Consider the following 25,628-nt stretch of genomic DNA (forward strand, 5'->3'; position numbering starts at 1 on the left):
CTTCTCTGCAAGTGCTTAGTACATATTAGAAGTTTCTGGATTTTCTTCTGTTTAAGAGAAATCTTCCAACTTTAACTTGTTTAAAAATAGGAAGGAAAAAGAAGTTCAAAACTGATAACGTTCTTCGTTAAAATTAGTAAAAAATAGTTTAACATAAAAAAGGAAAAATTTAAAATAAAGAATGATGAATGGGATTTAACAAACAATGGGTTCTTTTTCTGAGCATTAAGTGATGCAAAATCATAAGAATAAATAAACCAGTATCATGTACAGAAAATCTTTCAAAATCAGAGCAGCTTAAAGATGGGTAGATGAGAGGTTTTGATGGGGAGTTTTTTAAAGTTAACTTTAAATTCGATTTTTTTGTGTTCCTTGATAATGATCTTCTTTGAAACCAACATGACTGCAGAAGTCTTTGTTGCTTAAATTCTGAGAAATTCTGAGAAAGTTCTTCTCCCTACCTCTGGTGGTCTCGTGGGCAATCAACGATCCTGCAGCATCTTCATAGGGAAGATGAGAAAGTATGGGTACTTAGAACAAATTTCCATTCTGCAAAGTATATTCCAGTGTCCAGAGTTGTGTTTGCTTTTGAAGAACGAGTTGAGAGCATAAGGGCTCTAGCGTTTGCTGGCCTGTTACATATGTACTAACATTTTACCTAATCCTATTGAAAGAAAATGAATATGGTTTAAAGGACACCAACGTGTGACAGTCATTGATTACAAATTCTGCTTTAAACATTACCTAAGCAAGCTGTGTGGCACATACAGTTCAGTGTTTGGGTTTACAGGGAAGGCAGAAATATTGCAGTGTTGCATGGTCGGTTACAGGGCTGTTGGCCTAATGAAAACCTTTCACAAGAAGTGAAAGCCGAAGAAAATTAATAATGAAGTTATGAACAGACAGGCTGAAGTGCTGCAGATAATTTCATTACAGCCTCCTGAGGCTCCTTTTTGGACACAGAGATCCTTTATGAGCAGAGAATAACATTTTCCATTTACAACTTTCATCTCTGGCTGGGGGAAGACTAAGAAGGGGATGGGAGACATGGGGATGCTACTGTGGCTCACCAGAATTTCATAGGGGCAGCTATTTTAGCCTCATGTGAAAGCTATAGTTTTGAAGTGTTCATTAATCAGTAATAGCAGTGTAAAATGGAAAGCTAGAAAATCATGTAGTTCAAAAGTTCAAAGATGTAATCATGAACTTTACGGTCACCTTTTTTTAATAAATATTTTCCATTAATCTCCTTCTCTCATGTTCCTTGCAAATTTATGTGAATGAATATGTGTTCATCCACAAAACTGCTACCATCTCCTCTTTCTGATTTTTCTAGAAGTCACTGTTTATTTCCAAAGTGTGCAGAAAGGCAAGAAGAGTGATTTAAAGCTGTGGGGTAGAAGGGATGCGTACCTAAGGCCAGAAAGAATTCAGATTTTTCTGAATGCCCCTCTGCTTACTGAGAATATCTGTACTGTGTAGAGGCAGGAGTATTAGTTTCAGATTATGTATGTTATTTAAGGTTTGGTGTACTCTTCTTTATGCCCATGTACATGTGACTCATCATGAGGACATTATAGAGATATGTGTTTATTGCAACAACACATCAATAAGCAAAGATTTTAACAAACAATACAGTATCAGTGATACCTAACATGCCTCTGATATTAGAGATAAATTAAGAGACATAAGGCATAAACATGTACATGTATGTGCAGAGATGTTTTAGTATAAAACTGTTACAAAACTGAAGACTAAAACCACAGGGTTTTCACTTCTTTTTCTTTCTTTTTTTTTTTAAACAGAAATAAGGAATGGAAATTTGAAAGCCATTTTAGGGCTGTTTTTCAGTTTGTCTCGGTACAAACAGCAGCAACATCATCAGCAACAGTACTACCAATCTTTGGTGGAGCTACAACAGCAAGTCCCTTCATCTCCAGCTGAAATCAGCCAGTCCAAAACGCACCAAGATATGCAGTCGAGGTAGGTTAAAACGTTAATTTTCTCAGGTGCAAAAGCTTCTTATTTGTCTGTTCAAAAAATACAAGTTTTTGCAAAAAGATTAGGTTACTTGCAAGAGACTGAAGAGACTAGCTTTTGCTTTTTCTTTTTTTTTCTTTTTTTTTAGCTATTTTTGCAATGGATATAGGAAAACAGTATCTTGTTTGTTTGATATTAAGCTTACATTTATTGGGAGTAAAGCTAGAATGAGAGCAGAGAACATTCCAAATTAAACTTAGTTCAAATTTTAATTAATTTTAAGGCATTCTTTCACTTTATTATTGATTCTACTGTCCTTTGCACAATAAGAGACAGCACACCATGAGGTTAGCATACTGGTTATTTTCATATTTTCCTCACATACCCAGTTCCACATCTAAATGAACAATTTGAAATGATTAGCAAAATACCTGGGGAAAAGGCGCAATTAATAATTTCATTTGTCATAAACTCTTTGCATCCCCATGCGTTCTGGTTTTGAGTTCCTTATTCTATTTGAATGTTTTTTGAAAGGGAGAAGAAGTGGCCTTAATCTAGTTGTTTCTTTTAAGTGGACAGTTTATGATTTAGTTTTACGAAAGTAAAGCACTCAACAGAACCCTTAATTGCTGAGTTACATTGCTTTCAGACTGAAGCGTAAAACATATTTTGAGAAGGTATTTGCTTACTAACAGTGACAAAAGAATCGGTTTTAAATATAAATATCTGTTTAAATGGAAAGAGTATTAGTAACATGTTCTTTATTGGGGAAGTTAAAAAAAAGCTGCTCACAGGTAGGACTATGTAAAGTGCAGTTCTTCATGAAGAGTTTTATTTATTGCTCTGTTGGTTTTATTGTTTAATTTACTTGTTTAATTGGTAAATTGTTAATTTACTTGTTTGATTTATTATTTGCTTGTTTCAATATTTTTGCATACTTACTGAACAATTGTATGTCTAGAATGGGATAAATCAGTGATCTAGGATGGATTAAAAGTATCAGACTACGATAATCAAATTTTGGTTCTTGGGTCCAGTCATATCTAAATTACACTTTCATGTTTATAATAAACATATTTCTTCTTCAGCTGAGAAAACTTTTCACACTTCAGCCTAATAGAAATCTTTATCTTGAAACTAGGAATGTTGTAAAAATATATTTATAGGAAAATGTTGCTGATGGCATTTTAGTTACTTCATTTGATACAGAAATTAAGATACACTTGTGTTTGCCTTGGGCATTGCAATGTGAAATGCTTTTTTTTTCCTCTGCTACTGAAAATGAAGGTCTTTGAATGGTTTCTCCATGAAGTTTACTATTAACATGTAATCTAGGGAATTATGGTGTGATCCTATAAGAATCTGACCACTCTCAACATTTTTTGAAGTGAATTTTTGCTTCCTGAAGGATATTTAATACTGCGTAAGAGGCAATAACATCTTGTTATTCAGAAATTAAATGTTTTTCCTATCATAGGGAAAACATTTTGAATGTAGGTCTACAAGTGTTCACTGCTTTAATCAGTGGAATTAAGGGGTTAGGCAGCTTCATGTAAATGCCTTTGGTTGTTGGGTTTTGTTTATAGTTTAGTAAAAGAACTGAAACATTTTCTGCTTTTCTGATTTACTCATGGTGAATTTTTAATAAAAAATAGTTACTGTGTTCCTTTATACATTACCACTATTGCAAGGAATTCTGTCTGTCAAAAAAAAACTTGGAGCAAAGCAGTTGTTTACTATTTGGAAGACCATGATTGCACACTAGTCCTTTGTCTGCTCAGGAATGGTAGTCAAAGAGGGGATGAAGTTTTTATAAAGCTTTCTTTTCATTATAATTCCCCATGATCTCATGGTTCTTCGGTGCCTTTTTTGCCTCTTCCTCTTTACTATGTTTAAATATACTTCGTTACGAGGAAGGGCAATCGTTCCATGTCCAGAACCTCAGCATTCATAAAGTGACATCTAAGGCTGTTTAAAAAAAAAATTTACTTCCATCAGTGTGCCTTAGACCTTTTACTTTAATGCCAGGAGTCGAAAATAATTTCATTTTTTGATTAAATTTCTATTCATAGCTATGTTTCAGCTGCAAAATGTTTCTATGTAAAAAATTATTACACCAAGATTGATACCATCTTTTTTATTTCCCATCTGTAAACTGAAAGTAAGAATCTTTCTGAACATATACAGAAGTTCAATGTTTGTTACCATAAACTTGTGTACTGCCTGAGAGACTATGATTTTCTCTATCCATATATTTTTCAGTAAAGGCTTGAAGGATAAAGGAAGGTCCCTACTTCTAAAAGCTTTATTCTCTATGAAAAATTTCCATCTTCTTCTACAAATAAGTCTAGTATTCTGAGTTGCTAGCAAAACAAGGAGCTCCAGGACTTAGAAACAAGCAGAAATACAGATTATTTTTTTTTTATATTAAGTGGCTTTTTCATTTGTCACTCTTTTGAAGTAATATTAGGAAATTACCATAAAATAATATGTCCCTTTCTAAGAAAAATGACTACATATGAAAAGCAGGTTTTCCACAAGTGGATGGGCATATACAACTATACATTGATGTGAACTCTCTGTGGTGTACTTAGCAACCTTTCTTTTCATAGTAGTCATTTAATTAAATTAAATTTAATTTCTTTTTCTTCCCCATCAAAGCAAATATTTGGGAAAATAATTCAAAATTATTTGCCAAACAGCTTTTTAGTTTTAAGCTGTTAATGAGTAAATAAAAGCTTCTGTTTAGAAAGAAGCCAAAATATGAAATTAAAAAAGAAAAGATGCCTTGGATGGAATTCGTCTTGCCTCTTGCCTACCTTTTGCTATCTGAAATGTGGACAGGTAGCTTGCATGATTCCCAAGACTGATTTCTATGCTGTGATTGTTTTCATGGCAACTGTGTCTCAGCATTAATTACAGAAGGAACCAACATGACTGACTTATTTACAGGACAGGAGTTCATGATCTAGAAGGTCCTAAGAAACTCGTACAGGTGCTCCATGGGACACTCGAGATTTTTATGTCTTTTTGGCAAAAAGTAGTTTCATGCAGATGATACTTAAACCTTCCTCTTTCATTGAACAAATATATTGAAGAGTGATAAAATCTAAGGTGTATAATAATGTCATATTCTTCACTTTTTCCATGTGAAATTATTAACTCAGTAATAGATAATCTAACTACTATCAATAATAGAGCAATCTTACTTTTTTCTAAAGTAGTGGTGATAAAATGAGCTATTTTATCCTTTCGTAGTGGATGTTAATCTTTAAGGCAATTTATTATTACACATTTATCATGCAGCTATGCTTCACTTCCTTCATTAGCATGTTGGAGTTCTGAAAATGCTTTTAAAAATTCTTAATGCTTTCTGTTTTCTAACATTTTATACTGTGAAAAGGGCTGACGTAGAAACCTTAAGGCAGCAAATTACTCGTGGTGTATATGCAGGAAAAATTATTTAGCAAATGCACATAACAGAGATTATTTTCCATTAATTTGGTCTGTGGTCCTTTATCACCTAGAAACAGTTCTTTCAGATTTTTGAGAGGAACAAGAAAAATCATCAAATTATTATAGCAGAAGCCAGATAATGAATATTGTAGCGAACACCTGAGTGGCACATTCATCATTATTCAATAATGGCAAAAGTCTTCAAACCTAATTTGAGTAAATTTTCAAGTGTATTGTGAAAATTATCTTCTGATACCTATGGGTATTTTATTTAATTGAAGATTCATATATTTCTGCTGAGAAATAAAGCTGTCATTCTAAGGCACTGCATACTATTAAATGCATTTGGTATGTACGTGTTTGTGTGCAGACATGTAAGCAAAACCAATACATATACCCTGAAAAAGGTGGATACTTTTTATAAACTTTGTACTTTTTAAAAAGTTCAGTGAGCAATCACATTTCATGTTGTAATTTAAGTCTTTGAAAGTATGTCTGTGTAACTGAAGTTACTTCAAGTTAGATTTTTCCATTGGGAAAGTAACCTTCTTTGTTGCTTCCAGCTAAGGTATAGTAAGGATGTTGCTCAGCTTCAACTGAATTTCCTAGGAGGTAAAAAGCTGTTGTGTGTACTTTATTAAAGTTATGAAAAGGTGATGCTCTCCACTGTTTCAGACAGAAATACAGATTGTACATGGGAGAGAGAAATACCTCTGAGAAGTCACACAGAAGATGGTCAGGATACAGAAGTGGTAGCATACAGGCCCTGCTGAAGACAAAGAGTTTTGTCTTTGTATGTACAGGGCTAGTGTCTCACTCTTCTACTGTGCAAGTGTGGTCCTGATGATGATAATGATGATGATGACAATGATGGTACTCTCATCCTGATTTCCAGGTTATGGTGTCCTCAGTAATGATCAATGTCTGTGATCGTTACTGGGTCTGAGCCCATTCCGCACGGCACCGAAGCCAACCTGCTTTAGTATTGACCGCAATGAGAGAGTGTTTGGGTCCGTTGTCAACAAAAGCTGAAACAGGCACAAAAAATGTTATTAGGACTCTACAGCTTTAATAGCCAGGTTGGTTTTCTGTGGTAAACAAGCAGAAGCCCCAGGGGAAGGTTATAATCAGAATATCATGAGACTGACAGGATTAGGTGTGGGCAGAAGTGGGAGGCTAGTTGTCCATGGATGACCATGTAATCAGTGTCTCCTACAGGAGACGACATGGATTAGGAATGGAATTAAACTGATTTGTGGAGGTGCCTCTCTCCCCGTAGTGTAAAGTTTGCATAGGGGGATAATGAATATTCTATGGCAGGGTCCTAACAAAGTTATCTAAAGTTGGTCAGTATGGCAACACTTTAACATTGCTAATCCCTTGCAATCTGTCCATAACTGAGATCAGAATTGTGAAAATTGTGCATGCAGAAGAGGAGCAAGATTCTGCGTGTGAAAGAGTATCATTGGCCTATCTAATCCTGGGGCCAACAGCAACATTTCAAATTAAATGTAAAAAGAACAAAGGAAGTTGATTTGTGGTAAGTGAAATTTCCTTGCAAAGCATATGCTTTATTCAAGGAAGATTATGATTTTGTACCACTAAGTATAAAAACTCTTATAATGATTTAGACGATTAGTGGAAAAATCTGTGGTAAACAATAAATGGTAATCTAAGGGAGAGAATGGTTTTAGATGTGATTTCTGATTTCTCTCTATCCTAAAATTTCCTATATTCTTGTGTGACTAACTGTGGGAATTGAATACTTCACGATCTGAGGTAGGCACTTCACTCTTTAGTTATGACTTTGTTGCTGCTTTGAGATTTAGTTAAAAAAATACAGTGCTGGTGGCCTTATTTATATCTGTCAGTGCAGATAGATGACAACAATGGTTACATTATATTTTTATGCTTCGCTTTGCTAGTGGATTCCATTATCACAGCAATACATCTAAACTTTCTGCAGTGATGATCTTTCAACCACCCAGATACTAAGAGAAAACACATGTGGATGAAAGAAGTTCTGTCTCATTTATGGATTAGGCAGTAACTGGTTTCAGTAAGCTGTCAGCAAAATTCCCTGAGACGGACAAACTATTTTATCACGTACAGGAATAATGAGCACAGCTTGAGGTCCAGATGGATTTTGTTAAATTTGTTATATTAAAAGAGCACCCTGGTTTTCCTAGGCGCATAAACAAAGTTAGGTAGCTGACTTCTACAGGCAGTTGCATATATAACTACTGCAATGAACTGGGTTTCATGTTGCCTCCTGCTCAGAAGTACTAGGGAAAAAATGAAGCATATTGGACACACAGCTTGTGCTGTGTGAAATACAGTAATGCAAATGTAGTGGTTATGATTTTGAATTTAAATAGATCCATGCCAGAATACTTGCAATCCGTATGCGAATCTTGGTTACACCACTCTCAATTTAGAAAAAGGCCTTTGTTTCAGTGTCTTCAAGGCTTAAAAACATAACCTTAATGGTCTGCACCAAGTGCCTTGAACAGACATAGGCTAAAAAATGGAATGTGTACGTAGTTGTGCGTCTTCCTCGGTTAATGGAAAGGAAGGCAATGAAGCAAGTCTCTTCGCTGTCCTTAGCTCTTGCCACTGGTAGTCACTTGGCTTTAGTGAACGGAAACAGACAGGTAGTTCCTGCTTTTCCCACTACAGAATCATTATTTAATGACTGCAAAGAAGAAAAATCAGGAAAAGGTGTATTTCTTCTTTCTGTTCTCTGTTTTCTAGTAAAGGTCTAACCGAACAAACTGCTATTAGCCTGATCTGATGTATTTTTATACGTCTGGGAGATAATGCAGAATGAATTGCTTAATGTGATTGCACCTGGATCTGCAGCAGCTGACTTTCAAATGGACCTTAGGGATTTAATTTTACTTTAACTGAGCTATCTTTCTATCTCAAAAATCAGCGTTGGCCCCATTTTGTTCTACTCCTCAAAGACGTAACCATTACAGTCCTCAAGGTTCCCAACAAAAGGAACTTCAGGAAGGAAGTTCTTTCATCTTCATTGTCCTGAAGTCCAAGTAACTAAAGCATATAGTATCTCTGCGTACCAATTAAATCAGTTAACGGTTTACCTAAGCAAATAGATGATATTTAATAATGATGAGTTATATAAATTAGAGATCTGTTTCTGTGATAAGCACTATACAGGTCATCAGGAAAAGTGGCTCTTCTTGCACATGCCATTTGTTTACCTCACATAGCTATGAAATTAATTTAGACATTTGATACAACTGTCATTATGTGCTGGGAATTACTACAGTTTCAGGAGTTTTCTAGGCTACAGCTATGATTCGTTGGCAGAACATTGTAAAAAATGTTGTAGCCTCCTACATGTTAATATTACTACCACAGCTTCAGTACAATTCCCCCCCCCCCCCGCTAAAATTCACCTTAATGGCTATATTTTGAAACAGCATGCATCAGCACTATTTGAAGTTTCATAATACATACTTCTGTTTTGTTTGAGAGACTTAGAAATTACCATACACAAAAGGTATACCATTACTTTTCGATGATGGCAAATGACTAACCTTTCTAATAACCTTCACACCGAAAAGGCAGAACATTGCAATAGTAAGAATGTATTTTTCACATACTTCTTTCCTGTAGCCCATGCTCTCTAAGATAAGAAGATATCTAATAATATCTCTTAAGCTTAAAATAAGAAAAAAAAAAAAAAGGAGAGTTTAAAAATGGACTAAAACAAATGGTCTTTTCTATAGCTCTAATATAGTACCTACTAGATAGAAAATATAAAAATGTAAAGTATAAAGCATTTTATAGCCTCTCAATAGCTTTTAAGTTTCTTTTTAAATTTTTCATCTCCTATTTAAACATTTTACTGCCAACCTCTCAGTAACTACTTCTATCTTTTACCTTCTTACTTAATTCTGTGGACTGGATCCTGAAAATCTTGTCCTTTACTGGTTGGTACCTGCCCTTGTGTGTTATTTAGTATGTTCCACAGTTCTTCCTCTCTGCAAAGTACCTGATGTTTCTCTGAACGTTTTCTTTAGGAACTTGTGACACGTAGTTACACTGATTTCTCCTCTTTAGAAATACCTCTGCCATCTGCTCAGGAATAATATTTCTTTCTCTGCCTCTTGTTCTGTGTGCATTTCAAAATGCGACTGTCCTTTCTCATTGTCTTACAGTTTTCAAAAGTGTTTTAATTTACTTTAGTGGTGATTTTCATCCTGTGCGTTTCAGATAGTCTCACTGTCTTGCACTTGTCTCTTTTGCCACTCATGACTTTTTAAATTTCAGTTTTGATGCACTTTGGCCATAATTTTCACTGTTGCTAATCCAGATCATGTAGAATTTAATGCGAAATGTTCCATTCATCCCTGTAGCATTTTAATCCAACTTTTTATATATTTCCTTTTGAAGGAATAGTAGCTTTACAATGTAGTTATTTTTCCTTCAGGCATTTTTTGTTGTTCTACCCTCACTCTCCATACAGATTCTTCTCATTCTCTGAAAGTGAGTTCTGCTGAAATTGTGTCCAAGCATTTTTTCCTTTCCCAGGTGTTCCACCTATTTAATTTTGATGTCTTGCAAACGTTTGAGTTTGCCTGTGATGTTGTGTATATGGCAAATACAACTTAAATAAATGTATAGTTCAATGGCAGCTGTAGTGAACTATTGTGGTCTTCATTCTTTCTTTTGTCCTATGATTAATTTTCTTACCTATTCTGAAGCAAAATGTTCTTTGCTTATTTCTATTCATTCCTTGATAGATCTCTTGATACCAATGTATGACTCAGTCTTTTTCTTGCATTCTTGCATTCATTTAAGTCATAGTCTTATGTCTGTACTGCTAGTTTCTTTGCTACTGTCGGTCCTTTCCATCATCTTTAATCTCTTAATATTTTCACAGACTGTGTAACAAATGTGATATTCTACATGTTGTTGTTTTGCAGGTATCAGGCAATGAAATAACAGTTCACTTTGCAGCTGCTCTGGAGAAGATGACTTGCTCTCTTCATTGACTTAAAAAAAATTACAAATCCATACACTTCCAAAGAAGCATAGGCAGTGCTGTTTATAACAATTAGTGCCCATGGAAAATGGATTAAAATAGAAGTTAAAAATGTTTCAAAGTCAACACACTTACCAGAGATAAATGAGCAGCTTAGGAAAATCACTTATATATGTATTTCTGGTTTGATCTGCTTTTTTGAAGATGCTTATAGGAACATAGCTAAAATGTTGATAGAAGGTTTTGTAGTTTCTTTATATTGCATAGCTCTTTACTGTTTTCGAGTCAATGGGGAGACCCAACAAAATGCTCATAAGCGTACTTTAATACCATAAATAAGAATATCGTTAACTATGTGTTAATTGGTTGACTGATGCAGGTTTATAGCAGTCCCAACTAGACTTTAGGATGTGCTGATGAATGTGGCTTTTTCTGGAAATCTATGAAAGGGTTCAAAAGGCAAAGGGTATAGATTTGAAAAAGTGACAGGCTTAGGCTTTCTGGCACCCCCTTTTTCATTCCCTCTATGAGAAAACTTTGTTACAGTCTTAGTCTTTCAAACTGTGAAGCAGAGTAGTGGTATACATTATTATGCAGATCATCTGATGTAATGTTGTTCTAGTGCAAGATCATAAATGGTATAGAGATAAGGGCATAAAAGGGTATGATTGGTCCCTAAGGGCATAGTCCTAGTTCTGGCAGCAGGCTGTTACCCACTTGGCTGATTTGTTCAGAAAAAATAATGTTTTTTAAAAGATTGTTTGCATTACTATTTAGGTGAGTTACAGACCAGGTTAGCTAAGTAACACATTTATTACTTAGTTGATATAATTTTTTTTTCCTGTAAGGTTGTGATTTCATATATTCTTTCATTAAATTCCACAAAATACCTATAGTGCAAATACTGGGACCAGGGTAGGAAAGGTTTGGTCATTGTGGTGGGCAATTCATTCTTTGCTCTGCAAGAACATAAACGTTGATGCAAAACTGGGTTGTCTGAGTTTTGGTTTATGAACTGTGAACAACAGGAAAATATTGAAAACACAATTTTACTTCTACCTCCAAGCTTGAATCAGTTGGAGACAGACTTCTTGTATGAGATGCCAGAAGTTCAAAGAGTGGAAAGGAGAAATGTCCACCTAATATAGAACAGATGACATGGTATGAGCTAGAACTGCCTGAGCCATAGACATTTCCTCTTGTGAATGAAAAAATAAATGCGGGTTTCTGTGTTAGACATATATAGATATAAACAGACATCTATAAAATATAGATATATCTATAAAATGCACATACACATGTAACATTTATGTATAAATAAATAACTTTTTTTAAAAAAGTATACGTAGATAGATAGATGCATATGCATAGATATAAGTATATATCAATTCACCAGGACTGGGCTAAAAAGGCAAAAGAAATGTCTGAAAAATATTGCTCATGAGAAAATTCAGGTTTTTTTTGGTTTCTTCCTCAGTCTTCCTTGACTATTCATTTGAGGAATCGGGGATCTTCTAGCTGCCTAGACTGTTTGGTGTGGTGAGGAGCCTGGAAACTTTTGTTTCCTGTGGCATTTCTCCAGGCAGGCGTGGGATTTGGAGTCGGGTGAATCTTAGAATATTATCTGTCATACTTTTTGCCAGGCAGGCTGATGAGAAGTATGCAGCCAAGGAATTTGTTAAAAGAAACAAATAAATAAATAAATACAAATTGTATACAGCACAAACAAGCTCTTCTGGTGAAATTTTTCCATTTAAAATTCGTTCCTTTTAATCTAGGGTTTTTTTTATCAGGGAATCATTCTAATAGAAAAGTCTCAAACAGTTCTGGAGTGCAGTCACCCTAGTGATATAAATGCGCTTTATTAGAGCACCAGCATATTGAAATTAAGTATGCCAGTAAAGTAGAAAGACTTTGATTACATACTACAAGCCCCTCTGCCTTTTGTTTAATTTTAACAGATCACATAGCTGGAATTTTGGAACCACCATGTGACTCTTAACATTACAGGAAAATGACAGTGTGATGTAACATGATCCTTTTGATCTTTCAAAAGACTGTTAATAAAAAGTAGATGATATTCAGGCTGACACTGCATGGGGTACTTTTTGAAGAATGAGGTTAAGTATTTTCAGCTTGATTCATGCTCTATACCCAGGTTTATAGGAGGTCCATCCTTCAAGGAGTTGCTTCTTTCTTGATATACCATGCTATTTGTATAGCAGAAAGACAAGCTTTCTGGCAGTTTCATCCAGTGTTGAGCAGCCTTCCCTCTTCATCTTTGTTCTTATTTGCCAGTTTCAGTTGAATATTTCACTTCATTTTCAGTGGGACGGCATTTAAGAACCTTTAGTAATGTAGCTTATATTCGTTTCCTAGGTTCCCCTACACCTTTTTGAACCATTTCTTAATCCTCTTATCCTGCCTGCAACTGCATGCCCTCCATCGGTTCCCTGTCTTGGTGGAACATGGTGCATACCTCCCCATCACAAGTGACCGTGCTGGATGGCCACGCGGCGCAGCACAGAGTCCTAGTTCCTGCAACCAGGGTGGCTGCAGTACAGCTGTGGTGCTCCCCACCAGTACCTCCCGGTCAGTACAGTCTCTAACATCTCTATACCTTCCTTCACAACATCACCCCAGCTACCTCCGTGCTGAACTGCCTTTCTGGGCAATCTCAGGATGTTTATTCCATTTTCTCACAGCATTTAACCAAGGCACCAGCAACAGAAATTACCTGCTGTAACCGTTTCATATCTGCTATGTTGACTAGTGTTTCCCTGGTTTGCGAGAGAAAATGTTGGGGCTCGATTTCCACCTGGAAGCCGGTTTGCAGAGTCCAGGCGGTTTCCAAGGATTTGGGATCAGATGCGTGTATGCCATCTTACCTGTTTTGAACAGGATTTGCTTAACCAAGAGCAGCTGCCTTCTTTTCCCCTACGTGTTAGGTGGAAGAGAAGAGCTAAGCATGATGGCTGGTCCTGGCCCAGGGCCAGCGCTGCAATCGCCCCCAAGACTGCCACGCCAGGCAGTAGCTCCAGGACCAGCGGGCTTTCCTGCCGGCTCTGCAGTCAGGGTTGGTCTCCTCTCTAGTTTGTATATCCCCTTCCCACCAATGCGCCGTGGCTGGGCTTTGCAGGCGACTGCTGTGGCTCCTCTGAGGAGTCAAAACTGTGACCATGTCAGGGAAGACTGCTGGTGGGAGTGTTATGGAAGTGGAAAGGCTCTTGGAGCAGGCAGCTGAGAGCTAGAGGCTTTGAAAACCCCCTTTCCAACCCTCTGCCAGTAAATCGTTCCTTGTCTTAAATGCTGTACTGTTAAACTTCTACTGTGCTGCTTTAATGCAGGCACATATTTATTGAACCTTTGCATGGATCTATAAACATAAAAAAATTACTGTTTTAAGCAAAACAGGTTTATTTTCCTGACTGCCAAATGTTACCCACAGACGATTGTTCGATAGAATGGAGGGCAGCAGGTGAATATTTGTTTATACATTTAGAAGAGTGGGTAGACTTTAGATGTGTTGCAGTTCGCATCTGTAATAGTGGAGCCAGATGTTGGGAAACAGGCGTCTGTGCAAAACTTTAACAGGTCCAGCACATCCAGTGCTAACTGAGAAGGAAAACCCAAAGTCATTAGGAACTTGATGCACCTGGTTTATGAGCTGTTAAAGTTCTCTTTTTCCCTTTTATTTGTCACATTACTTTGGAAAATAAATTTACCCAGTCACAGTGGAAATGATGCTTTACTGACATTAATACATCCATCAATGTCTTTCGAGCCTGTCTGGAAAGTTTGAAAGCAGTCTATAAGCTGGTATTTCATGAGTTTTCTAGTGGATGAAATCCCAAGTAACAGGCATGGAAGGAAAGCATTCTAGCAAGCATTTCTAGATAGGTGCTTCGTGTATTTATTGCTTTTAAAAAGAAAAAAAAAAAGGTGCCGTCTGTCTGTGGGCAAGCTTGTGAACATCTCGGCAACATCACTGAGATTAAGTTCTTTGATCTTTCCAGTTACTTTGAAATTGTTTTGTTTGAGGTAGAAAAGCTATGATACGCTATGGCAATGCATCCTATTCACTCTCTTTTTCCAGCTCACTGTCCATGTTGATTGCACTGTGTATCATTTTACCTTTTACAGCATAAATGCACTAAGGTTTTATTTAACATACCATTTTTCTCACAAACTTATTAGTTTAGTCAATGCAGATAACCAGCTAACCATTTCTAGATTCCTTCATTTTAAATATGTTGAAAAAAACACGAGTGGAAGATCTTATCAAAAGATGGGCTATTATGCCAGGCACAAATTTAGCAACACAAATTTAATATACTAATGACTAGATAGATAAAAATATTTAAACTGTAATTATTATGATACTATTATAATTTATTCTCGCTGAAGTTATGGTCATATAAAAAAGCACTTTGTCAGCATTACTGTGAAAATATATTTCAGAGAATTGAATGCTGCTTTTATATATTGAATGATTCCTTTTTGCCCTCTTAAGACTGAAGTACTCTCCTATTTTTTTATACTCATCTCGTGCACATGTGCCTTGTGTAATTGGCAGGCACAGAGGCCATGCTGAACCCTTTCTTGGGGTTTAATTTGGTAAAGTAACAATAATCATGCATCTTCCTCAAGTCTCATATTGTCCCTTGGTTTGCGCCTTCCCCTTGCCCCTCTTGCCAGACTGTGCCAGTCTGGGAAGACCTTTCTCCCTTGAGGGCTTCTCCCATCCGCTCTATACTCAGGCTGTCTGCTTTGGTGGACTAGCAGAAATTGCTTAACACTTTTCTGGTAGACTCAATACCACCACGTGTTTCTTATTAGTGCTGCCAGTTTATAAAGCCGGGACTAGAACATGGTGGGTTTTGCTGCTACTCAGAAGAATTGCTAGAAGTTGCAGAACTGTAAGAGACAAAAAGCAATCTGTGACTATCAGAGTTTTTGCTTACTCAGTTCTCCATCACTTCTTTAATAATGCAAGGAATTTGGTGTTTTGATTGCACCTGGCTTAGGCACCTGTCTATATCCTTAGGCTGTGTGGATCCCAAAGGATGCACCTGTTTATAGTAACTGAAATTGTCTGGCAGGAGGCCTTACCTTGGCCGTATATTTGACATGTCCCCTATGCAAATGTCTAATGTAATAGAGTCATACATTTGCTCTTTAGTAATGACACATTGTTGGGTGTCAAAAAGAACATACAGTTTTTAGCCCTGCAGCACAGCGTATCTTCTGTTGCAGAAATACTACTCGGATGCCTTAACAGACAAAGGTGCATTTTCCTATGGAATTTAACAATGAGTCTAAGCACGTCAGGGCTTTTCTAATGAAGCCTCTGATTCGTTGCCTGGGTAATGCATCACATACGTGACCTGTAACAGTGCTGCTGTAACAGTAATGAAAATTATGGTGGGATACTTCTTCTGTATAGCTCTATACCTCTACTGTCAGAAGGGTCACCTTTCTTTAGCGGGAATTATTCTGAGACCATGCTGGATCTGGTTTAGCAAATTTGTTCCTGACTGCCAGGCTGTGAACCCAATCAGGTTGCTGGAGAAACTAGTGTATTTGTGCTTAGGACTTTTCGCTGTGGAGAAAAAATAAAAAAAAAAAAAAAAAAGGCACAAAGTTTGGAGGTGCACTCTGTGTGAATTGAGCTCGAATTCAGTAATTCAGTCATTGTGGAAATTTGCCCACATGGTCTATTCCTTAGATAGTTTCTAGCAAATGAGACAAGTTTTAACAATATCCATTATTTCATAATCTGTGCATTGCATCTCTCATAAAAATCTGCATGTTTGCATTATTTCATATTTTTGCCAGTTAATTTGTGTTTTCTATCCATGTTCAATTTGCATTCATTAACTCATAGTTTGCTGGTAAGTGTGTTCTTTCTATACATGTTCAAAGAAATTCTTTAATTCAATTTCTCTGTTTCTTCTCATACAGTCTCACAGCCAGATATGCAACTCAGTCTAATCACAGTGGAATTGCAACCAGTCAAAAAAAGACTTCTAGGTCAGTTAAATATCTCTAATTTATTGCTTGTTAGTAATACTCAAGCAAGTATATGCCCATTGATATTTTATCCTTTGGACATAAGCAGGCATTAAACGATGTGTATTTGTTATGCGTGCAAGCTTTGCAACGATGAGCTGTGCCACGGGAGAGCCTTGTTATGAACTGGAAGGAGCTGATTTGTACTGTATATTAGTAATATTTCTGGTTGTTATGTATCCTGCATCTTTGTATCCTGCATGTAAAATATTGGATGTCAAGGATTAGTTGGTGATTTTAGTGCTCTCTACTTTCTGGCTCAAATCCTTACTCTAGTCATGAGCGAAAAGAAATTTGGGAGTGCATCCCAATTCCCACTAGCTGTTTTGCATGTATCACAAACCCACCTGAGAAGTTGAGTTCACAGAGCCAAGTTCACGTAGAAGCAAAATAGAGCAGAAAAAAAGAACCACTTCCAAGACTTCTGCTCCGTCAAGAGTAGCCTGCACACAGTCCCCACTAATGAAATGCTTTGTTTTGGCAGAGAATTTGACAGGGCTGTGTGTAGGAGCTGACCTGTTTCAGATTTCATCAGTACTTTTAGTTTATCACTTCCATGAGCACTAAAATCTACAAGCCAGATTGCAGAAGAAAGAAGGTCTAAAGCTTACTCTAGTTTCTAGCTTTTTTTTTTTTTTTTTTTTTTGGGTGGGAATAATGAATGTGTTCATTAATTAAAACTTTGCTGTACAGTTCAATGGTGAGAACAATGAATTCTAAATTGCATAATCTACAATAAAGATTGCATTTTGCAGTATAGCGCACTAACACAATTTGAGTTGCTGGTGATAGCTTGGAATGAGCTATACCATGGTCCAGTTGCTTTGCACCTGCATTTATAGGTCTTCAGTTTTCCTTATTGCTGATGCTCCTGTCTTGTCTGCATTCAACATGTCGGGGTTAACAGTCTTATTGTCTAATACTTTAAATCTGTGGCAGTGTTTCCGAAGCCTGTTCAGAGGTATGTGACTTGTCCCTTATTTGTTATTCTCCTCTTTGCATTTCCTTAGCTGCTTAACATGATTCTGCAAGAGCAATTTAAAACCTGAATTCAATTAAAAAAGGCAGCAAATGAGGTAAACTGGAAAGTGTGTAGAGCAAATGACCTCATGTATAATGTGCTTACTGTGGCAAGTTCTTGAATTCTGGCATGCAGAATATATGCAGAAGTATTTTCAATTTTAACAGAACAGATGAGTTTCCAGTGTTGCACATGCCTCCTCATTGCTTTTTTCATTACCTTTGACAAACGATCTCAGGGCTCTTACTGCCTGTCAAATTAGGGTAATGAGAAGGAGCAAATGGATTTTTAAGTTTGCTTTAGTGCATTCTTCAGGGAACAGAAGATCACTCGAATTCATGGGTCACAGTAAAGGTTAGCATGCGTACAGCTGCAGAGCAGAGACAGTCTGCTCTGGGCTCGGCCCAGAGACTAGCAGGGCAGGCTGGCGGCCAGAATGAGCCATAAAAATAACTAATGGATTAGCTCTCTGAGGCTTAAATTGGTAAAGGAAGAGAACATGGAGCTGTTTACATATGTTCGCTAATGAAAATAAAATGATTTGAACATTTCTGTTATACCAGTATATTAAACAAAAGAAGTTCGGAAGAAATCTAACGTTTCGTAATTCTTTGTAATGTGATTTTTTTTCTCCCTTCTGATGCTGCTCTTTTGTAATACAGTGCAACTAACAGAATTAGATAACTCTGGTATAATTTGTATTGCCACTATTAAAATCATCATACCATTCCAATAAGTGAGAAGCAGAAGAGAGATACTCTTCTCCTAAGGCAAAAGCCTTTTACTGATTTGAACATTTCATTTCATCTGTCAGATAACAAAACTGGAAAGGAGTGGGGGTGCCCACAAAGATGCTGCAGAAAGTTCGGAGTAAGCATGTACTAAAGAATCTTATATCAGAGAATAGATTCAGACAGAAAAAAGATGCAGGCTTACATACGCCAGGGACAAGAGAGTCTACATTTTTACCCTTAACAGAGCCACACAGTAAGGTTCAGATGGTGGCAGCAAATACCAGCAAATGAACTGTATAGTCTACATTATACATTTCTATGTCAAACTTACACATGCATCTGTAGCATCTAGCTAAGAGAAATATTTTCAATATTTTTCCTTTAAAATAAGGTAGAAGTGCTTTAGCCAATAGCCCTCTGAAAAATAACCAAAGGTAACTAAAAAGCCAACTTTTATGCTGAACACAGCTGTGAAACATTTACTAGAGTAAGAGATATGAAATATTTCTCAACTGTGTGTTGTTGTGCTTTCTAATCAATTTCTGTAACGTTTCCTCTCCAAAAGTGACAGACTTAAATAAAAGGTGATACTGCACTTGAATGGTTTATTAGGGTGAATCTGTTTTAGCAATGTTAATGGCAAATGCAAAGCATCTTCTTACCTGTCTTGTGACTCTAGAAAGCATCTTTTTCCCTTTTGTGTGCGTGAGGATAAGCTTTTATTTTCATTTGTGGAGTCTAACTAATTTGAGTCTTCCTGTTCATTGTTGCTTACCTGAAATCATTGTTTTCGGTTGTTGGTTTTAAATTCTGCTCTGATATTTGCATACTGCCTCCTCTATATGTTGCATTACTTAAAATTAACTGATTTCTGATTATACCATTCCAGGCTTCCAGGACCCTCAAGGGTGCCAGCTGCAGGCAGCAGTACCAAAGTCCAGGGAGCTTCTAATTTAAATCGGAGAAGCCAGAGCTTTAACAGCATTGACAAAAACAAGCCTCCACAATATGCAAATGGAAATGAAAAAGGTAAGTGATTAGAACTTACTAAGCCTACTCTACGTAATATACAAGAGGAAAAAAAAAATATCACCAAAAGAACCCATCCACAAGGGTCAAAGAAGTGAATGGAATATTTAGACTTGGTAAGGAAGACCTATGGAGATAGGGCTCTGAAGTAGGAGTTGTGGTTGAGTTGAGATTAAAGTTCAGAACTGAGAACTTTCAAGATGTTATAATTATATTTTATCCCTCTCTGATGGAAATAGCACTAGGTGATTTTTTCTGAAATAAAGGTGACTCTGTATTGGATGCCTATAATCTTGGTCCATATTCAAGTGTGCTCATATCCAGAGGAAGACTACCATAATTTTGAGGGGACTTTGCATCTTAGCCTCTGATGGAGAAGAATGAGTATATTAGGCTTGCATCAGGATAGTACATGCGTCTATTCCTTCAGAACCTTACCTAGTGTATATATAAGTCTGAATAGAGGACTGGAAATGAAATCAAATGCAATGAAATTTTGCAGGGATTTGAGTTCAGTGTTTGTGTTTTATTGCCTTCTTTAAATATGAACTCCCACTATGGAAACAAACTGAGTTCCCTAGGTCCTTCCGTTTCTCCCACCCTAATAATGTTTTCCTGGAAAATGTGCCTCTTCAGGCTTTATCTCAGAAAGAATAACGTAAAAATTCAGCTTTCTGAGTTGTGCAACTAATCCAGCCCCTTCCCCCCCTTCTTTCTCCCTTTGTGTAATGAACAGCATTTTATTCATATCTCTGGGTTAGAATACAGTAAAAAATGATACAATATACATAGTACCCGTTTGCATCCTTGGGGTCTGTGGGAGGAACAAGTATGCAGTGAATGTTCTTCATCCAAGCAACAGGCAGCTATCCAGATTTTTTTTACAAAATTCTGATGAACACACTTTGCCCCTAGCTGTATCTGAAGATATAAAACCATCCTTTCAATAGTTATTTCTTTATTTTTACTATCAGGATTGAATGTTTTAGATAGTTCTATAGTGGGATTTATTTTATCAAGGACTTGTTTATGGCAAGACATCCAGACTAAGACTAGAAAGAGATCAGAGTGAAAACTGAGCAGACACTGGATAGTTCACTAATACGATAGTGAAGTTATGAAGGTGGAGATGTGGCTGCTTGAGTGAAGGTATGTACAGCAGTTTAGGTTTTAGAATTGCTTCATAATGTTGACATAAGTCTGCTACTGAAATATGTGAAAGAGTGAAATGATTCAAGGTGAGACATGCTTGTAGATACTAGTATTCTTAGCTCGTTACTTGAAAACTGTCTTTTGACTGCTGAGGTTTGCATTGCATTGCACAGTTACGTGGCTTTTTGCATGATGGATTTCTTTACTTTCCCATTTCTTCCACAGCAGAGAATGAGAACCTTGATGAGATTTTTAGTGAAGTCATCACTTGCAAGAGGATAAGGGGTGGCTTTGTTTGTGTATAGTCATTCAATTCTTTTACAGGATATAGAAAATTTAATGTTGCATAACTATGGAGTAATATATTTGAGATGTTTCCGTCTGCTCTTTGTTCTTTCTTTCAAAACAGCAGAATGAATGGAGGAACATTATTTTACATGAGAATATAAATGAAATACAAATTTGGTTTAGAGTAAAAAGCAGAAGTTAATTAAAGAAAATGACTGCTGTGAGTGCAAGGATAGTGAAGTGATATTTTTTGTAATACCCTAAAAGAACACATGGGAACCTGTATTTGAATTCAACACGCTACTTCTTTGCCTAAAGAGAAAAACAACTGAACTATGCTATATTTTAAATTTAATTATTATAGCGGTTAATTTTTGAATATTACAATGAAATTTCCAAGTAGTCTTTTGATATTTTTTTAAGTATTTGAGGATGTTCTGTGACCTGAGATTTTTTTGAAGAAGTTGTTTAGAAACAAACTTTAACCTTCCCAACAGTAATAGTAATAATGACAAACACCTCTTAAAAAATAAAGTCGCTACACATTGAAAAACTGAATTTTCCTTAGAGTGTCACACACATAATAAACCTTGTATTTCAAATTTCGCTTCTGATGCACATGCTTGGAGCAAGGTAACTTTAGCAGCTTCCATTGAATGAATGTGCAGTCCACACACTCTAATTTCTGAGACATAGATCATATAGTAACTAGCTTTAATTCTGCATTAGTGCTACATGAACTGAAGCGGGAAAAGAGACAACTTGCAGTAGGTAAATAGTGATTAGACGTTGGGACCTCCAGACCTCTTCAAGGGCAGACCATTTTTGGTACATTTTTCTCTGCTGTACACCTTCCTGTGTGTGCTATAAGGAGACCTCAGAAAAGATATTATAGCATAAGGGGTTTTTTTTAATCCAGTTATATGTGATACTTGAAATCCATTCCTGCATAACACGGTTTCCAACTCAGTCACAGTGGGGAATGGCTATGTAGTCACAGAGTTAAAGGAGACCTGAAGGTGATCCAAAATAAGATGCAATATGGGCCTTTTATTTAGTATTTCATTATTTAGTATGTCATTAATGTTATCTCCTTTGAATGTTGCTTGGGGAGTAGTTCCCAGGAAGAAACCTAGCTCCCCTGAGCCAGTGCAGGTTTGCTCTTTACAGAGTACAGCCCAGTTCTCACCCGCAGACCCAAGCCATTGCTGTGACACAGGTAACTCTGCGTAGCTGCGGTTAAGTCAGGAACACAGAATGCACCAAAACAATAAACGTGCCATGAACTGAAGTTCATCTGTGGAGCTTTAGTGAGCTGACCTTTTCTTTTTTTTTTTTTTTTCTTCTTTTTTTTTCCTGGACTTTGCAGCTTATGGGTGGTTTCAAAGAACGTATCTGTTTTCCAGGTCACATCACATCTATCTGCTTCTGACTTCATAAAATAAAGACGAAAATAAAACTATGAAAATGAAACTATTTGAATAAAGTAATTATTCACATTGCTAATAAGATGGATACCCAGGGTATTTTGAGTCCAGCAAAGAAATCATGTTATAATTCAAGTCAAATTTAAAAACAAGTATTTACACTTAGAGCTTAGAAACACTGTATCTGAACACTGATAAGGGTCTCTTTGTCATGGAGTGTAATTGCCCACTTTTCAATATAATTTTATAATATAGAATGGTGTTCATGTATTGTCCAAACTCAGTTGCAACAGTATTTAGTTATTTTGCCCATACCAACTCTGAAAAACATCTGTCTGATGGATGCAAATTGTTGTTCATCTGTGACCAGTATGTATAGTTAATTTGTTTACGTTTCTTCTGGTGCCAGTATATTGCCAGTTGTCCCTGGTGTTGGTCTCCCCCTGTGAAGATAAGGGGTAGCTGCTTTCTCATGGACAGCTGAAAAGGGACAGTTGAACAGGCTGAACTGTTTTCATCTCAGCAGATAGACCTCCCATTCCTCCAAACATCCCTACAGCAGTCCCTTGCGGTTCTTCTATTTTCTAACCTTTTTTATTGTGCCTAAAATCGGATACTCTAATCTGGGCACCTGCTTGCTACAGAATATCTAGATGATGACTACCTAACTGTGCTGCAGTGGGGCAGCTGTTGTCACAGAGGTCCTGTCTTCTCCAACAGCACTGAACACAGCGAAGGTCATGGATGAGAAAACAGAGGAGGTTGATTATATACTGGACTGACATTTAACCCCACACATGTCCTTTCTTTGTGCAACAACCTATGCAAAGTGGACTTGAAAATGTCCATTCGGTTGTCACAGTCTTGCGGGGTTTTGATAGAAATTTCTCCTTTTGCACTGAACACCTGGGGGTGGTGGTGTCCTTTTCCGACGCAGGCTAGGCTGAGCTCTGAAGCACGCAGCTCTCGAGCAGAATGCAAAATTGTTTTCACCATAAGCTGATTATGCATTTCAGCGATAAGGGGATTAGGCCCTAAACAAAGGACTGTCTTCTTGTAAAATTTTGTTTATAAAAATATGAAATCCTTGACATAGGTTGGATTTACTCGGTATGAAAATCACCACAAGGTGGGGACAGTTTTCATATAATGAACAGCTGAAAGCTGAGTCCCCACTGAATGTGCAGAAAGCAATGAATGATGCTCAGCTTCAAGTAATGCATTTGGGCTGGGGGGAAATAAATCATTTTATTCCACATCTTTAAACAAACAGACAGACTCTTAATATTTCTTGAGAGTGTGCAGTCCACATTCTTTGTGGGAACATTAAGGATACGCTTTAAATTGAAGATTAAAGGCAAGTTAAGGTTCTCTGTAAATTTTGATGCTGTTTATGGTTTGTGACATAGGGATCGAATAAGTACCAGTGGTTCCAGGAACCTGTGCTTTTTTGCTATATATGTAGCAGAACAAGCTGTTGATGAAACAGTAAATACTCTTGTTTTTACAATTTCCCCCCTCAATGAGTTTAATATTATATAGCAGGAAATATGGCAAGGCATACATTCTTCTTTTTAATCAGAATGCTTTTTTTCTTTTTTTTTTTTTTTTTTTTTTTAAGTAAAACTAATAGCCTGAAGCCATACAAATGTAACAGAATTAATACAACAGAGTGTAGCGGCATCCCGCTGTTCAGAGATTGTTACACGTATTCCGCATTAGCTTTGCATATTCTTATGGTGAATTGTTCTTCTGTAAAACTATTGGGATAGCCAAAGACCCCAGTCCTCCTGTGTAATTAAGGCAAGCTTAGTGCAAGGCAAGACGTGTGCAAGAAGGTCCTTGTGCACACCCACTCCTGGGCTATCAGCCACAGGGCTGATCCCTGGTATAAATTAAGAAAGCCTGAGGGCTGCAGTAATTTCCAACAGCTGTCGTTGGGCCCAGGCTCTCTTCCAGGATCTGAGGCTCACCAGAAAATAGCAGGGGCCCAGCCGCAATTCCTGCCTTGGTCTCAAGCGAGGGATCAGCTCTGCAGCCACCCACCAAACCGGCTCCACGTGCATGGTGCTGCCTGGAGCTGGGGAATAAGCCATAACCTCACCTGTCCCAAAAAATGCTCTGAGGCAGCCCTTACCGCTTGGTGGTTTCTCGCCGAGTAACTGAATGCAGCAGAGGTGCTTGAAACTTTCTGTGAAGGTGGACTGAGCTCATTTAGCACTGTGGGGTTTGCGTATAAGGCTGAGGAGCACACAAAAACTGGGCAGATGGAATTACACAGCATCTGTTGAAGGTGGAGGTGATGGGCCTGCTGGGATACAGTTGTTAATAGTGTTGGTACAGTTGTTAATAGTGTTAAGCAAGTAAAAGGTGTTACATTTCTGTCATCTTTCTTTTGTTCAGATTTTTTTTTTTTTAAACTAGAACTTCTTATATGCTATTTAGAGACTTAGATTTTGCTATGTTTGTATTCTCTTTGTTAAAGAAAAAAGAGCTTCCCTTTCAGGATGCTCAAAATCTTCCCTTTCCCATATGTATTAGTGGCCTTCAGGCTTCCAAATGAGTAGTCTAATCCACACTAGGACCTTTGGGCTGAAAGTACAAAACCAAAAATGATTCAAAACTTCAAACTCTATGCTGAAAGGACAAATGTCTTCAGTATCCTCATCTACTATATTATTCAGACAGAGTGGCCCCAAGGCATGGCTTTGGCTTCATGTCAGTAAAAGTAACACATCAAGCACTCTTTTTTTTTTTTTTTTTTGCCATTCTGTGAACTATATTTGCATTGCATGTTTCACAGGCTTTCTTGTAGTACTAAATTTGATATACTATAAGCAAGCTTACGCTTAATTCAGTGGCAGTTCTGAGCCTGAATGGGAAGATGAGATAGATACACTGAGAGAAAATATGTCATCTGCTGAAATAGCTATGTATCACATATTTGATTGCCATTACCACTTCATTTCTCTGGTGCTCTAGAGTAGTAGTGTTTAGATTCTCAGATATGTCTTGGAAATCTGAACTTCATACAGAAGAGCTCAACCCTTCCGTGCATTGGTCTGTTTTGCTTAATAAGGCTAGGTGACAATCATGGCTGTCAATTAGCATAGTTTGATTATTGCAGAAAGGGTCTTGTTCTCATTCATTCTGAAGATTTGCTGAAGTTTCTGAACCATGTAAATGTAGTGAAGGTACCAGAGCCACATAAATGAGCCTTCTGTACCTACCTGAGCTTCAGGCCCAAAACAGCTACTGTTGCTGTACCCACGTAGATGATATATCACTGTAACTTTCAAGTACTGACACTGATGAACTTGTTGATATATTTTTTCCCATCTATGGAAGTGCACTGGGATAAGTTCCTGAAGTCAGCTAGTAAAGATCATTAACTGCACTTAAAACCAAAAAAGTATAGTGACTTGCCATTTTTTTTCTTTTATGAATATTGTTCA

At 37.0% G+C, this 25,628-nt stretch overlaps 1 protein-coding gene across 18 annotated transcripts in view; it reads left to right on the plus strand.

The window, feature by feature from the left end:
- The window catches only part of NAV3 (neuron navigator 3), a 560,419-nt gene that overhangs the window by 396,062 nt on the left and 138,729 nt on the right, over nucleotides 1–25,628 (plus strand). For 14 of the 18 annotated variants that reach the window (XM_075747242.1, XM_075747250.1, XM_075747211.1 and 11 more), the window contains 3 exons: nucleotides 1,806–1,983; nucleotides 16,415–16,483; nucleotides 19,167–19,306. In XM_075747242.1, coding sequence (XP_075603357.1) covers nucleotides 1,806–1,983; nucleotides 16,415–16,483; nucleotides 19,167–19,306 — 387 coding nt within the window. The remainder of the gene's footprint in view (nucleotides 1–1,805; nucleotides 1,984–16,414; nucleotides 16,484–19,166; nucleotides 19,307–25,628) is intronic. The other 4 variants (XM_075747259.1, XM_075747223.1, XM_075747322.1 and 1 more) reach the window with 1 other exon arrangement.

Source organism: Balearica regulorum, chromosome 1, assembly GCF_011004875.1.
Source record: "Balearica regulorum gibbericeps isolate bBalReg1 chromosome 1, bBalReg1.pri, whole genome shotgun sequence".
NCBI classification, from domain to species: Eukaryota; Metazoa; Chordata; class Aves; order Gruiformes; family Gruidae; genus Balearica; species Balearica regulorum.